We start from the raw sequence: 15,980 nt of genomic DNA on the forward strand, positions 1-15,980 counted from the left end.
TTCAGTTTATTGGTGATGGAGACAGTGTAGTCATAACGTAACCAGGTTTTCTGTGGCATTATCCATAACATATTCACAGATGACACCAAAGACGGCTACAGGGTGTGAGGCTCCTGTTTATTTGTAAAATGAGCAAGATAGACACCCTGTAATAATAAACAATAGATAATATAGGATATGCACATTAAAACATAATACATATCATATCATCATCAAAGCAATGCATCAATTTCTAAGTAAGGATAAGATACATGGATGAACAACTTCTTTATTACATTTTGGAACGACGTTTCAGTGTAGATAATTTCTGTTACATTGCTTACAAATAAATACTATCAGATATGACTAAATGGCTTATAACACATATTGGATAAAATAGTTACACATGTGATGTACTTCTACATGTATTATAGATAATAAAATTATATACAATGCACACATACCCTATGTGTGGCACAAGGGTGTGAAACGTGAAACATTTCAACCGTCACTGCTCATGATATATGTTCTGCACAAGAAAGAGCAGGAATAAATACTTATGCATAATATGTACATAATATGTCAATACTTAAAGCGACGACCCATGAAGATCTGGAGAAGAATAGGTCCTCCAATATGGAGTCAGTGCAAGAGGGTAGAGTTTGAATTTGGCCAATCACAGGATAGTTTGGGATGTGATTGATTTGGACATAGAATGTACGATAGCTTGGGATGTGATTGGTCACTAGAGGGCTGGACATTGAATGTTGGGATAAAAACTATTTGTTGGACAACAAAATATATTGCCATCCTGAAATGCCAACATACCTCTGTTGAATATTATTCAACAGAAACAAACGCTAAAATAGAAAATTGTTACAAAAAGCTAAAATACAAATATATACACACAAATATATTGACCAATATGAATTGTTATTTTAGCCTTTAGTTTCAACCTGTTGTGATCATGATAATTGCATAATTTGCTTTGATATTCAGTATCCAAGCATGTCCAGATGTGAAATACGGAAAACGTATTCATGTTCTACCCATCGATGACACAGTAGAAGGTCTTACAGGGTAAGTCTTAGGCATCAGTGTTACTATTAATAAATTATCCTAGGTTTCTCATCAGGTCTCAAAGTCTTGTGTTTCTGAGTTGGCTTTTTCCCTCCTTAACATTTGGAATCAGCTTTATGATCTATATGTGATATTGATATAGGAACCATTGATTAAAATATACATGACATAAGACAAACCATCAACGACCCAGCAGCTGTGCATGTTATTCTGTAAATAACCTACAGTATCTTTGTTGAACATTTTGAACACATTGAGTGAGTCGAAAAGTTATTTATCTGAAATATTTTCTAGACATTGTTGGTGATTGCATTTGAAGTTTCTTATCCAAAGAGATTTTGTAATTAAATCACCATTGAATCTTATAACACTTGTCCCATCTTGTTTCAGAAACCTATTTGAGGTTTATCTGAAGCCTTATTTCCTGGAAGCATACAGGCCCATCAAGAAGGGGGACATCTTCCTTGTCCGAGGCGGTATGAGAGCCGTTGAGTTCAAAGTGATTGAGACAGACCCATCCCCCTACTGTATTGTAGCTCCAGACACAGTCATCCACTGTGAAGGAGAGCCCGTCAAAAGAGAGGTAGGACACTCTTTGTTTGGATTTTGTCATGAGTGATGAATATGTTGATTTGAGGGTGTGGCAGTTGGGTGCCCTAACACACTGAAAGTTAGTTGGAATAATACAAGCCTGCCAAATTTAAGATAAGTTGATAGTTGTGCCCTTTTCCTTCCTAAGGGATCAATTGTCTGACATCATTTCCTGTAATCCATTACTAATCTTGGACCATATATATGTATTAGGGCTGCAACGAATACACAAGGCGAATACGATTCGTATCATGAATATAGGGTAACAAATACGAATATTAATTCACGAATACAATAACAAGTCATCAGTTGATGTATCATTTGTCATATTCAGCATGTTCAGTGAGGCAAGAACAACGTAAATCATTTGACATGGTTTGTTAATTTTTAATATATTATTAAATATATTATTCATTTATATGCTGCATTTATCCAGGTGACCAGTGACCACAATACTGTCAAATTAAATAGTATAAGAGTGTTGTCTTTTGAAGAAATCTATGCATAAAATATGTTCTTATGGGTATTTTTTTTATGTAAATGCATATGCTTGCATATTCATAAATATTCATAAATATTCAATTCTAGTGGCCACGAATAACAAATTCAATTCATGAATGGATATGGTTCGATTCACCGAATATGCGAGTGAATCGTAACAGTCCTAATATGTATGTACCGTATATCGCTGTGTATAAGGCGACCCCCACGTATAAGACGACCCCCCTTGTACACGCCTTCAAAATCAACCCAAAATCCTTTTCCCTGTGTAGAAGGCGACCTGGAATGAAGCACATCACAAGTGTGCACACAAACCTTATATATGCAATAAAAATATGTTTATCTTGCATTGTTTTTTCTACGATGATTGGTCGTGTGTGTAACTCCATCACATGTTGCCATTTTGTGTTTACACGGTACGACAAAATGATTGCCCGTAAAATAAAATTCATTTATGAAGTAATAACGTATAAGAGACAATGGTGAGTACTTTAATCGCCAATTAACTATGTTGTAACTAACTAGGCTTATATTTGCTTCACATTCAGCGTGTTTATTCCACAATCACTTATTCACACTGTCTCCAACAGTTATAATACAACTGTAAAAACAGCGGGAATTGATTTCAGCTTCACCCGTTATCATATGTTAGGTCACATGTGCAATATGCAAATGCTTACCAGTACTTCCGGCTCTCTACTCACGGATGTTGATTGTTTTACCGTGTCAGCTGGTTTGACAATCTGCATCGAGGCGAGGGTCATTTCAACTTTATTTGCAGAAATTATTAAACTTTATTCAAGGAAAAGAGATACAAATCATGTTTATGTATGGAAATAGTTATTGGAACAGTTATTTAGGACAAAATGCAAAGTTTTATTGTCAAATGCTGGGCTGGCTATCGGATGCCGGTTGATATCGCCAGTGGAAAAAAATTTGAGATCTTCGACTCCGTGTATAAGACGACCCCCCTTCTTAACCCCCTCATTTTAGGTACGAAAAACTTGCCTTATACACAGCGAAATACCGTATACAGATCTATATAGGTCATCATGTAGCTGGAATATTGTCGAGTGCTGCGTCAAACAACAAACCAACCAACCATAATTAGAATGTCATTCCTGTTGCTAAGACAAACATTGGTATATGTGATGAAATGCTGATGTAATGAAATAGTGTTTTAAAATCTTGATGTCCATGCTGTTACATATATTTTCACTGCTTGGGAAGTACCTCAAGTACCCCATGGCACTGTTTCAAAGGAACATGCAAATAACCATGATGACTTAGGAATTAAGTGCACTTGATACTACACCTTTGGTACTACAAGTACTACATTAAAGTATGTATCTTCAAGTAAGGCAAGTCAAGTAATGATAGTTCCAGCAGTCTTGTTTGAAAAACCTTAATGTCCCTGTTCCTCCTGGAGAAATCCCTGATGTTACTTCTTCAAAGCAAAATGAAAACAAACTAGGAATAAAGTTTATTTGAAATGATGTCTTTGTCACAGTGAAAATGGAAACAAAAATACATGAAATAAACAAAACAATAAACCAACATCAGGTGACTTTACGTTTAAAAGTGGAATCATTTTTAAACAACTTTGTCCAATCAGTTATGACTAAGGTCCCTCTTCTCGGTTTGTTGGGAGCACATGGTCTGATAAAGGGTGCATCATGACCTTCATTATGAATGAATAAAAGCTGTTCCAAAAAAATAAATAGTGTCAAAATGGGGGTAACGTAAGGGTCACATTTTGAGAGTACAAACGGTATCATCTGCATGCTACATGAACGATAGAGATCATGGGTACAAAGGGAGGGCTCAGATAAACAGTTTTAGTATGGTAACAGTTTTGACAAGAAGAAATGAACATTGAATTGATATTCAATTCCAATTTGTCAGCAATTTTATATATGATATATTTTTAGTGGGGTGAAATTTTGAAACTGATGTTTCTTCTCACAACTTGCCACTCATATGCACAATGTTTTGGCCCTTTTTATGATACTATTTTCCTTATTTACAAGTTAAACTCATATTATATTATATATATGATATCCAGATAAACATTTACTTTATTTGTTACTTTGTAGCACCGAATTCACAAGAATTCTGACTTTTTTTTAAGAATGACCCATATCTGATTTTCTCTGTGATTTCGTTGTTTGTCATTATAAATATGCCCATTATTCTCGTGGGCTTACCGGAGTTACTGTGGTGAATGTTTCTGGGCTGGCATCACTCAGGACTTTCACGTTGAGCTGACATGCAGTAATATCAGGTTGTTACTGAAGAATTGTTGTCAGTGATTGTTGAACTCCTTGTCACAGTTATTAGTGTTTGCAGTGAAGCGTGTAATTCAAGGAGTCCCTTTTCAGAAGCTAATGCCACATAGTAAGGATTATAGGGGTCCCAAATACTGGTTATTATTTGATGTCATTGTCTATCTGAATCCATTTTGTAAGCTATGACTACATTCTCTTGATATTTGCTGATGATGTTGCAGGAAGAGGAAGAGGCTCTCCATGAAGTTGGGTATGATGACATTGGAGGTTGTCGCAAACAGCTGGCTCAGATCAAGGAGATGGTTGAACTCCCACTCAGGCACCCACAACTCTTCAAAGCTATTGGTGTCAAGGTACGTTCACAGACTTGTCAACATCACAGACAGTTTTGCATTTCAGCTTGAGTGTTAGAGTTGTCAGGCCTTCTGGTCAAACTTGAATTGTAGTGTAACAAGGTGGGACTCTTGAAGATGTATTAACAGTCATTTGAAGACAAAGTCAATTATTGAAACTTTTTAAGTGGTGAACTGGTGCCTTTTGATAATTTGGGATTTTTTAAAAATAATTATTTCATGAGGACAAGTTGGACTTATACTGAAAATGAGGGTTAGTGCTCTATCCCTGAGCAGAACCCCAAAACTGTTGAATATTTCTTGATGAAACTTGCTAAACAGATCATTCTAGTGGTGAACAGGTGCTCTTTGTGGCTTCTGATATTGAAGTGTGAAGCCCATTTCTGGTGTCCCCCGCCGTGATATTGCTGGAATATTGCTAAAAGCGGCGTTAAACCATACTCACTCACTCACTCTGATATTGAAATAAACTGAACAGCAATATTTTTTCTTCACTGAACTTAATGGCATTGAACTAAAAGCGGGCTATGATGAGGGGGGAGGGGGGATATGTCATCTCCTGATGACTCTTGTTAAATATCTACACCAGAAGGATTAGAGTTGTTTTCTGTTGTCTGAGGTTGTGGTATTTCCTGCATCATTCTTTTGGTAACTGTGTTTTTATCAAGCTGACTATTTGAATTACACAGTTTGAGATTGTGGTATGAAAGAAGATAATGAATGCTCCCCTTAGGGAATCAGGGAATGAAGTTAATGTAGCTTGACCCTGATTACTGATTTTTGACTATGTTGTATACATTGCTTTATGATCATTATCACTATAATCTGCAGCCACCCAGAGGTATTCTGTTGTATGGACCTCCAGGAACTGGTAAAACACTCATTGCCAGAGCTGTTGCTAATGAAACAGGAGCCTTCTTTTTCCTCATAAATGGTGAGTGATTTGACATCAATATGTAGTCAGTTGACCTTGTTGAATAAATCAAATCTCATAAATGATCCTGATAATAATTAAGTGTCAAGAAATCAAGGATACCGTGAGGCATGTTAATTTATTAAAATATCAAAGATATTTAAATATTAGGATATCAAACATTCATTGATACTGATAGACCTAATGGTAATAATGTTTTGCTAAAATTTGTGTAAGTTCTGTCATCAGATTCTTGCCCCAAATTACTTTTGTATCTTTGTTGACATCTGACAAATGCTTGACACTATTCTTCATGTTTTGTGTTAAACAGGCCCTGAAATCATGAGTAAGCTGGCTGGTGAGTCTGAAAGTAACTTGAGGAAAGCTTTTGAAGAAGCTGAAAAAAATTCTCCAGCCATAATCTTCATTGATGAACTTGACGCCATTGCCCCAAAGAGAGAAAAGGTAAGTTTTGGCATAGGTTGTCTTTTATACATGTGTGTAATAAGGGAGGCATTCTGCTAATGTTCAAAATGATGAAGGCTTTTATAGGTATGTCTTGTGTACAGTTTGTATGGTTTTGCTGTTGTTTTCTTTATTTGAGGTAAATAGAACATCATATATCTAGATCTCTTCTAAAGACACCTGTAATTGGGTCCTCATAATGCCAATAAATTGACAAAACAGTACTCACAATGCACATCAAGTCGTCCTTGTCATTGCCCCAATGTCCAAAGTTAAATATTTGGGGGTCCCTAGATTCACCCACCAAAGGAGCAAACCTCAAGGACGTTAGGACCCACTTAGTTACGAACACTGACAAAGAATGGTCATCGATGTTGTATTACAATGCTCACTCAGTATGCTATGGCAAGGTCTGCTACAAGATTATTTGAGTTGTCTCCCTTGATAATTGTTATATTGGCATTGGAAATACCTGTTGTCAACTCAAACTTCAAACACTTCATATCAATCAACAACTTCAACATCGCCATATTACAAAAGGAGATGTGCAGTGCAAAGTTTTTGAATAGGGGATTTTCTGAAAAATATTTCTTTTTCTAATTTTAAACTTAGAAATATGTTAGGAGTCAAAGTTGGGGGGGGGGGGGGGGGGTTTGTGAGCCCTGCTCACTTTTTGTCTTGTATTTGTAATTATTATTCCAGTATTTTGTTCATCTACCAAGCATTGACATGATGTGACAACTTCTGACAATTCAATTCAGACACACGGTGAGGTAGAGAGACGTATTGTGTCCCAGCTGTTGACATTGATGGATGGTCTGAAACAGCGATCTCATGTCATCGTCATGGCAGCAACAAACAGGCCCAACAGCATTGATCCTGCTCTTAGAAGATTTGGTAAGTGGTGCACCTCAACAACAACCATGCAGTGGAAACTGATATTTTACTACTGTTTTATTCTGATATGTTTCATTATTGCTGAAAAATGTGATGTTTGTGTTTTAGGTCGTTTTGATCGTGAAGTTGACATTGGAATCCCAGATGCCACCGGACGTCTTGAGATTTTGAGAATCCACACAAAGAACATGAAGCTTGGAGACGATGTGGATCTTGAACAGGTAAATAACATGAACATATCCTCAGCTGTTCCAGAGTTCTGCTTCAGTAAACAATCAAAATGGGTTTTTTCTCACTCCTCTGCCTTACCTCCTGTTTGATGTTATGTGGTCTTGCTGGCCGAAAGATATAGGACAAGAAACAATTTGTTAAACCATTGAGTGTCTTACTGTTAGATTTGGCTTTGACAAGTGTACAGTTACTATGGTAAGCTTTGTGTTTATTTTGCTTTTATTGTTTCACACTTTGTGTGTGTATATAATTTTTATTAAATCTAAATCACACTTATGTAATATCACAAATTAAGCCATCTCTCTCATGTATTTGATTGATTACTTATGTACAAATTATTACCTAATGTTAAGAGTTTAGTGCTGACATGTCCACTGTATTTATCAGATAGCCCAGGAGACTCACGGCCATGTTGGAGCTGATCTGGCTGCCCTGTGTTCCGAGGCTGCCCTTCAGCAAATCCGAGAGAAGATGGACCTCATTGATCTGGAGGATGAAACAATTGATGCTGAGGTCCTCGATTCCCTTGCAGTCACCATGGAGAACTTCAGGGTATGATGTTGGGATGTCTGTTCTTCAGGTTCATCAGTGAGCCTGAATTCATGTTGGAAAGATCCATGTTTTGGGAAAGGAAAATAAAATGATTTGTTAATTGTCAGTGAAAATACACAGGGACATATGTCCAATAAGTGAATTTAGGAAAATTATGTTCTTGTATTCTATATACATACAGAGAAACTCCATAACAATATTAAGAATACAAGATTATTAGGGCCAGTGGTTTTGTTGGATCAAATCAGACTGCATTTTTAGTGTCCCCATCAGAATCAGGAGATTCAGAAGTTATGTAGTGTGAAGTACATCTTGGTTAAATGTAGACGACCTTTGTGTGGTATTTACATCTACATTACTTTGTTGTTCCAGTGGGCTTTGAGCAAGAGCAACCCAAGTGCCCTCAGAGAGACATCAGTGGAGGTGCCAAACGTCAGTTGGGAAGACATTGGAGGTCTGGAGAGTGTGAAGAGAGAGCTTCAGGAACTTGTACAGGTGGGTAGCCTCTAGGTACAGAGTTGTGTTCCTTAGCTCTCCCAGGACCGAACAACCAGGGTTTGAATCCCAGATTTGTTTCATTTATGATCCTTGCTTTATTTGAACCATATCCATTCCCATGGATTTCGACAAAGTGGTAAACATCGGCAACCTGCGTCACTGAGACCTTTCCTCCCACATTACACTAGCATAGTGTGATATTACTGAAATATTATTTAAAGATGCTGAAAATTGGCCCTGACATTTGCACTAAAGTGTGTTTTCATCCAGTATGGAGAGAATATTCAACTAACAAGACTGGCAGCAAAAATATAAATGTCTTGTGTTTATGACATGTACTCTTGTATTTGCTGTCCCTGAAAATCTCTTTATTTTCTGTATCTGAAAGTACAAGGCATCTTTATTTGACTGATACTTGCAGTACCCTGTTGAGCATCCGGAGAAGTTCCTCAAGTTTGGCATGACCCCGTCCAAGGGTGTTCTGTTCTATGGCCCTCCTGGATGTGGTAAGACACTGTTGGCCAAGGCTATCGCCAATGAATGTCAAGCCAATTTCATCTCCATCAAGGGACCTGAGCTGCTCACTATGTGGTTTGGAGAGTCAGAAGCAAATGTCAGAGACATCTTCGACAAGGTCAGTTTCATATTGCCCTAAAAAAAGCCACATAAGTTTTAAGACTTTATGACTAATCTTTACATGATTGATTCTATTTGTAATAAGAAAACTTCAAAAAATCAATTTTATTATTGATAATTATCAATGTTTACTCTGTGATATGTGTTGATGATTGTGTTGATGATTCCTGTTGTTAAACAACATTCACTGACTCCCTTTTAACATTAAAGTATTCACTCGTAATGATCTACTTGGAGTCACGGTTGGCCGACGAACAAATATCTGTGCATAATTGTGTCCCTCAGGCTTGCTGGAAACTATGGGTTCGAATCTCAAATTCATGCTGATTATGTTTTTAGATTTGTTGGCTGCACCCCATGGCTGTGGGTTTCACAAAGTGGTATACGTTTAATAACTGCATCACTTGGGGCTTTTCTCCGACATCAAGCTGACATGCCGTCATCTGACTGAAATGCCGTTCAAAGTGGCATTGACACCAAACTTACTCAAGGTCTGTTGTATATTGTAGGCAAGATCTGCAGCTCCCTGTGTACTGTTCTTCGATGAGTTGGATTCCATAGCCAAGGCTCGAGGTGGCAATGTTGGTGATGGAGGTAAGTAATATAGCTTCTGACCCATGGGTTGTTTGTCCTGAAGGTACTGAGTGCAAAAATAGTTGTGTATGAGGTTGGATTTACAGTGGCTTTGTAATGAACATTATTGTATGATGGTTAGACTATTTCAGGATCATCTCGTACCCCTGCCCCTTTTGGTCATAATAGTCTTATTTGACAGTCGCTCTAACTCTAACTGTGTGTGTAACCCAGGTGGTGCTGCCGACAGAGTTATCAACCAGCTCCTGACAGAAATGGATGGTATGAGTGCAAAAAAAAATGTCTTCATCATTGGAGCAACAAACAGGTGAGTCATATCTTAAGTCCATTTGTAATTCAATTAACTATTTATCACAATACAAAATATGTCAATATGTAAATACAAATAAATACAATCAATTATTTGTGGTGAATGTTTGCTAATGCCAAAAGACCATCTTCCTCAGGCAAGGGAGTTTACTGACTGTAAAAGTCCAGTTTCCACCCTTGCCAAACTAGGCTGGAATTTCATGGCCCAATCATAATGCAACCAGTGGCAATTACGAGTTATGTCCCTTTTATGTCCCTCCCATTGACCAATCAGAGTCCATCTCTCTTATCACTTGCATTTGCTTGAAACAAAATGATGGTGCCCAGACAAGATGATCTAATAGATACTCAAGATCTTTATTTTAATAAGATGGGACCTACCTCGCGAAGTACATCAAGTCACTTGAGCACTTTGATTGAAAACGTGAAAAGATATGGAAAACATCTGTCGACCACCACTTGACAGTACACATGCTCTGCAAATCCCACAGTCGACAGAAATCTGCATGGCACTCGCCATGTTGTTTATAAACCGAATGTCGATTTTGGTATGAGATTTTTATTGGACTATGCAAAGTCTCATTAGTCAAGCCAAAATATAACTCTACAATTCCAGCCCATTTCAGCAAGGGTGGAAACTGGACTTTTTAGAGTCAGTTAACTCCCTTGCCTCAGGAAGATGAAAGACCACAAGTGTAAGATGTGTGAATCACTGAGTGATAATGAAACGCTTCTGTAAAGTTGACTCAACTTGTGCAGATAAAGTTTGGATATCTCTGAACCTACCCCTCTACCTTACCTCCAGTCAGACAGTTTTGTTGTCTTGCTGGTCATTAAATAGAGGAAAAGAAACAATTTGTTAAACTGTTGAGTTTCTTATTTTTGAGAGATTTGACTTTGACAAGTTGACAGTGATGAAATGTTTCTGTTGATAGATGCATGATTGCTGTTGAAGCATTAAGAAATTCACTCACATGTTTATACTGATAGCATGCATATTTTAACCTTAAAGGGTGAATGTAGTCTTATGCATTAATGATACAAACACAATTACCTCTTTGTTTTATTTTCAAAATGGTCATAACAGATTTGACAAAAGAATAACCATTTACTGTTGCCTACAGACCTGACATCATAGATCCTGCCATTCTTCGACCTGGCCGTCTTGATCAGCTCATCTACATTCCTCTCCCAGACGACAAGTCAAGGATTTCAATCCTCAAGGCAAATCTCAGAAAATCACCAGTGTCAAAGGTTTGTGTTTCCTAGTTTCTATTTTAGTTGTCTGCTGGTATGATTATTTAAGCACTGTACTACTTGTAGTGTCCTTATGACAGTTTGACTCAATCTATCGCCTATCTGAATCCTCTTCATAGTCAAAACGTCCCATTTAATGACATTTTCCAGATTGTTTGCAGCAAATGCAAATAGGAGTAGTTTCCTGGCACTGTGACCTTGTTCTGTAACATAGCAATGTATGACGTCATTAATGGAAGGTCACATTGACAATATATTGTTTGTATGTTGAGTACTGGTGCTGGCTATTGGGGTTATTTTCACTATTGCGTGTGTATTGTAGCCCACACTATTGCATGGTACAAAGGTTTTGATAATTGTAATAAAGTATTGCTGACAATTTCAAAGGCCGACATTTTTCTCCCTGTTGCCACTCAGATCCAGGGAAAGTTAAATTGCAACTATTGAGACTATCGATTGTAATGCATACTATCAACGATACTTTGGTATATTTATATTCCTATCGGTACAGTACTGACGTCTGGCAAACAGTTACAATAGTTTGATATATCGTCTCACCCTATTGAGTACTGAGTATAATCTGTACGAAGCAGTTAAAGCAGAATGTTATAATGTCTTTGATTAAGATGTTGGTGAATAAGCCTAAGCATGTATTATCAGACATTTGTAATCAGTGTATGCAATTATTTGGGTGAGAGTTGTCTCCCTTGTAAACCATCACAATTCAACACATAGGTCGTCCAATGCTGACTGTCATTTGCTTGTCATAATATTAACAGCAAAACATTTCCATTGTTCAGGATGTTGAATTGGATTACCTAGCTAAGGTGACCCATGGCTTCAGTGGTGCTGACTTGACAGAAATCTGCCAGCGAGCGTGTAAGCTGGCCATCCGAGACTCGATCCAGGCTGAGATCAGGATGGAGAGACAGAGGGCAGCAAACCCAGAGGCTGATATGGTAGGTTATGATCACAACGCTGCTGAGAGAACTCTAGTACTCATAGTGAAACAACATTCGGTCATATTGACTGTTACCATTTTAGTATCCATTTTTTTCAAAATCGAGGATGTACCTGTGACTATGCTTTCCAATTATATGTGCCACAGTACTAATGTCACATCAAATCTCTAAATATGTTTATTATGCAGTTTAGTTACACCTGTCACTCCATAAATGATGTACTGCAATTATTTCAATTTAAATATGATGTATGTATCATTTTTGTGTGTCTGTGTTTGTGGTTTGGGTGTTGGTGTTGTGTATGTGTGTGGACATATCCTGTGTGATAATATTTTGTGAGGGTTTTGACAGATTTGAATTTGAATTTCCTGTCGAATCTCATTAATTTGAGCTATTAATGACTTCCTTGTTCCCTACCTATGTTTCTTACTTCTGATTGTGATATGTCCTTGCAGGAGGTTGAGGAGTTTGACCCAGTGCCAGAGATCACAAGAGCTCACTTTGAAGAGTCCATGAAGTTTGCCAGGAGATCAGTCAGTGACAATGACATCAGGAAATATGAAATGTTCGCACAAACATTGCAACAGAGTCGGGGATTTGGAGGTGGTTTCAGGTGAGACAACTTTACATCTTCACATCTTCAGATTTGTTGAAATATTTTGGTGCCCCTTCATAATAATGAATTTGAAGCGCCCTGGGAACAACATTAGACTGACAAGATCCAAACAGGAAGAGATGAGCCTCTTGTATTTCATAACCAATGGCTGCAATTTGTTGTACATGACCCGTTAATCTTTGGTTCGATTCCCACACCAGTTTGTCAGCACTATAAACATGCTTGTGGTAAACCTTGGACCTGTATCACTTCGGGGTGTTCTGCAACATCAACCTGAGTGGTCATAGGGAATGACTTGACCATGAGCTGCATCTTCACTGCATGCACTGTTTCTTGCTCTGTTCACTACTGTTGTTTGGGAGTATAATGTACAAATATGCACACACCCATGAAGTGTGCCATTTCCCTTTTTCGTTGCCATGTTTGCCTTTGAAACAACATCTTAAGTCTTACAGGAAAATGAAAGGTGCCTGATGTTATGAGTGATAGCAAAGGGTTTAAACCTCAATACCACTCACACAACAGCGAGAGAAACTAACCCTTTTTAGCCCACTAGTCCTTATAATGATAACATATAGCAAAACCCTTAAAAAGGACTATAGGACTAGTGCCAATTTCTAATGCTGCACAGTTAAAATGGATTACACAACAATCTAACTGCAGTTAGATATAATATAACAAGTAAGGGCACACTAGCAATACTATCGGCAAAGCATTATGGTAGTATTAATATGCAAAGTCATAATCATCGGACATTGTTATTTCACAGTGGTACATTGTTAACCGAGCATCAACATGATCTCTGTTCTCTCAGCCCCGACATGGGTGCAAATTCACAAACAGGTAATGGGGTCCTCATTTTAGATAAAACAGGAAGAGGCAACAATCCAGGCTGTGTCACTTCAAGTTACAAACGCCACTGCCCTTCTACAATAATCACAAGTGTTTTGAAATGTTTTGCCGACAAGCTACCTACTTTCACTGAAACACAAAAGCTACTCACTTGAATCAATCAGATCACAAACTGGACATTCAATTACATAACAAGCATTTCACTCAAATGAAAGCCCCTTACCTCAAGTCAAGTACCTAGTATACTGATCAACAGATGAAAGTATACTGATCAACAGATAAAAGTATACATCCCATATTTAAACATACATCATAAAGTATCGTATAACAATAAAGTATTGTGATGTGTGTTAACATTCCAGATTGGATACACACTTTATCACAGTCAGGAGCAGATATTAATCCTGTGAGAGCACAGATGTCCCAGTCTTCTTATGCACTGCATTTCACTGTACAAAACTGCATCTCTTTGGCATGCCAGAAATCAATGGCAGGGTTAGAAGCTAACAGTTTTCATCCACTTGTCCTTATGATGATAAGCAAAACCCTTAAAAAGGGCAAATTTCTACTAGTCCTTATGATACCTTTACCATTGGGCAGTTTGGCAAGGACTATAGGACTAGTGCCAATTTCTAACACTGAATGGTCATGGGTTTGAATCCTGGTTCAACCTAGTTTATGTTTCTAGGTTTGTCAACACTATGCGCTCGTCAGTTTCACCAAAGTTGAAAACTTCTGAGACCTGCAACACTTTGGGCTTTCCTCCCACATTAAGCTGACACACCTTGTATAACTGGAATACTGTTAGAGGTGGCATTAAACCAAACTCACCCACCAAACTTTTGTCAATAATTTAAGGTTTCTAACCCACTTTCCATGAACCTTAGGAAAAGGACGTAATATATATCTTGCTGGCAAAAAGAGCTATATTACCAGAATACCACGATATGAAATAATAATGAATACATATCACAATACTTTTGGAAAATACCGATATGTTTCGTTTTTCAAAATCATGCATATTTTCAATAATATGCAGGAAAAGGGTTTTTTAATTCAGGTTCATAATGAATTATGGATGAAAGAATGCATGCAATATTTTGTGGTGCTTATCGCAATAAATTTCAATTTGAAAGTCAGTGATAGCTACTTAGTATTCCCTGTATTGTAGCCCATTTCTGGTGTCCCCCACCGTGATATTGCTGTAATGTTGCTAAAGGCGGCGTTAAACCATTCTCACTCACTCACTCACTCCCTGTATTGCAGCAACGTCTTGTCAGGAGTACATTGGTCATGCAGGCATGTCACTTACAGAGTTGTCTCCCTTTGACCAGGTTCCATAAAGTAATTTGTGTTGCAGAAATGTTAGAAGATAATTTTTTGAAAATAAACTTCCATTAATACAAGATAAGATTAAGATTATTTACATACACTACAGATGACTACAGATAACTGGTTTTGGAAGGGTGATTGAATTAATTTAGCCCCAGAGCTCAGAGTTGTTGTTTGGACATGAGTTGTTGTTTGGACATGTGTGGTATGGAATGATGATGCATTCAAATATACTGTACCTTTTTGAGTTGTTTGATTTTCTACTTGAAAAGAAAGAGGAATGGAATTTGTTTATTAGTGTAAATGTAGAGAATGGGAGTCTGTGCTGCAACTGGATTGGTTGATAAATGTTATATGCGATTGGATTCAGTCTTTCATGCCTTTGTGTTCGTGAAATGGATACCACTTTTATTAAATATTGAGTTTCATAAATATTTATCAGAATGACTTTATTCTACCAATCAGGCGAGTTCAGTTAGCATGTGATGTCATCCATTGTGTCATGACACCTTAACATTCAAGGGTGATGTCATCATGGTCATAGCATTCCAGAGTGACATCATCCCTCACAGCTGGGAGAGTTTGGTAGAGAGAGAGAGTACTTCAGAAAATGACACACAATGTTTATCTCCTTAATACAAATATCAAAGTTAATTATATGAATCTATAAATGTGACAAGTCGTTGACATTCAAATTGAGATGTTAGCCATTGAATGGTTATAGCTTTATGGTTTGTGTCTAACAGAATGTATCTTATTTAGTCAAGACATTTTCATGGCTTGAGGGATTTGAATTGCTTCAAAAAATGCACCTATATACCTTATTAAAATCAAATTTGTGTATAAGGTATATCATAACTGATATTTGATTAAATGTAACACCTCAAGATCTTTCCTGAACTCCTATAAAAAGGCAACAGGTTCCATTTCCCACAATCCATAGACACTTAGGGAGAAAATAAAAAGGGACTCTTTTGTGATAGTTTTAGCAACATAAGTCATATCTCTTTGACTATTAACTTCTTTATATTTTTAGTCTCCTTTCAGTAATATGTCTCACCATTGTAACAGATT

The 15,980-nt window shown here is 37.4% G+C and overlaps 1 protein-coding gene across 2 annotated transcripts in view; it reads left to right on the top strand.

Moving 5' to 3' along the window:
• Positions 1-15,980, top strand: part of LOC124113093 (transitional endoplasmic reticulum ATPase) — a 32,785-nt gene that overhangs the window by 9,783 nt on the left and 7,022 nt on the right. For both annotated transcript variants that reach the window (XM_046473349.2, XM_046473350.2), the window contains exons 4-18: positions 979-1,059; positions 1,450-1,642; positions 4,661-4,792; positions 5,624-5,726; positions 6,037-6,170; positions 6,932-7,067; positions 7,176-7,288; positions 7,686-7,850; positions 8,223-8,345; positions 8,770-8,982; positions 9,494-9,578; positions 9,792-9,885; positions 11,012-11,141; positions 11,945-12,103; positions 12,562-12,719. In XM_046473349.2, the coding sequence (XP_046329305.1) occupies positions 979-1,059; positions 1,450-1,642; positions 4,661-4,792; positions 5,624-5,726; positions 6,037-6,170; positions 6,932-7,067; positions 7,176-7,288; positions 7,686-7,850; positions 8,223-8,345; positions 8,770-8,982; positions 9,494-9,578; positions 9,792-9,885; positions 11,012-11,141; positions 11,945-12,103; positions 12,562-12,719 (2,019 nt within the window). The remainder of the gene's footprint in view (positions 1-978; positions 1,060-1,449; positions 1,643-4,660; positions 4,793-5,623; positions 5,727-6,036; positions 6,171-6,931; positions 7,068-7,175; positions 7,289-7,685; positions 7,851-8,222; positions 8,346-8,769; positions 8,983-9,493; positions 9,579-9,791; positions 9,886-11,011; positions 11,142-11,944; positions 12,104-12,561; positions 12,720-15,980) is intronic.

Source organism: Haliotis rufescens, unplaced genomic scaffold (assembly GCF_023055435.1).
Source record: "Haliotis rufescens isolate VD_foot unplaced genomic scaffold, xgHalRufe1.0.p SCAF_2, whole genome shotgun sequence".
Classification (NCBI taxonomy): Eukaryota; Metazoa; Mollusca; class Gastropoda; order Lepetellida; family Haliotidae; genus Haliotis; species Haliotis rufescens.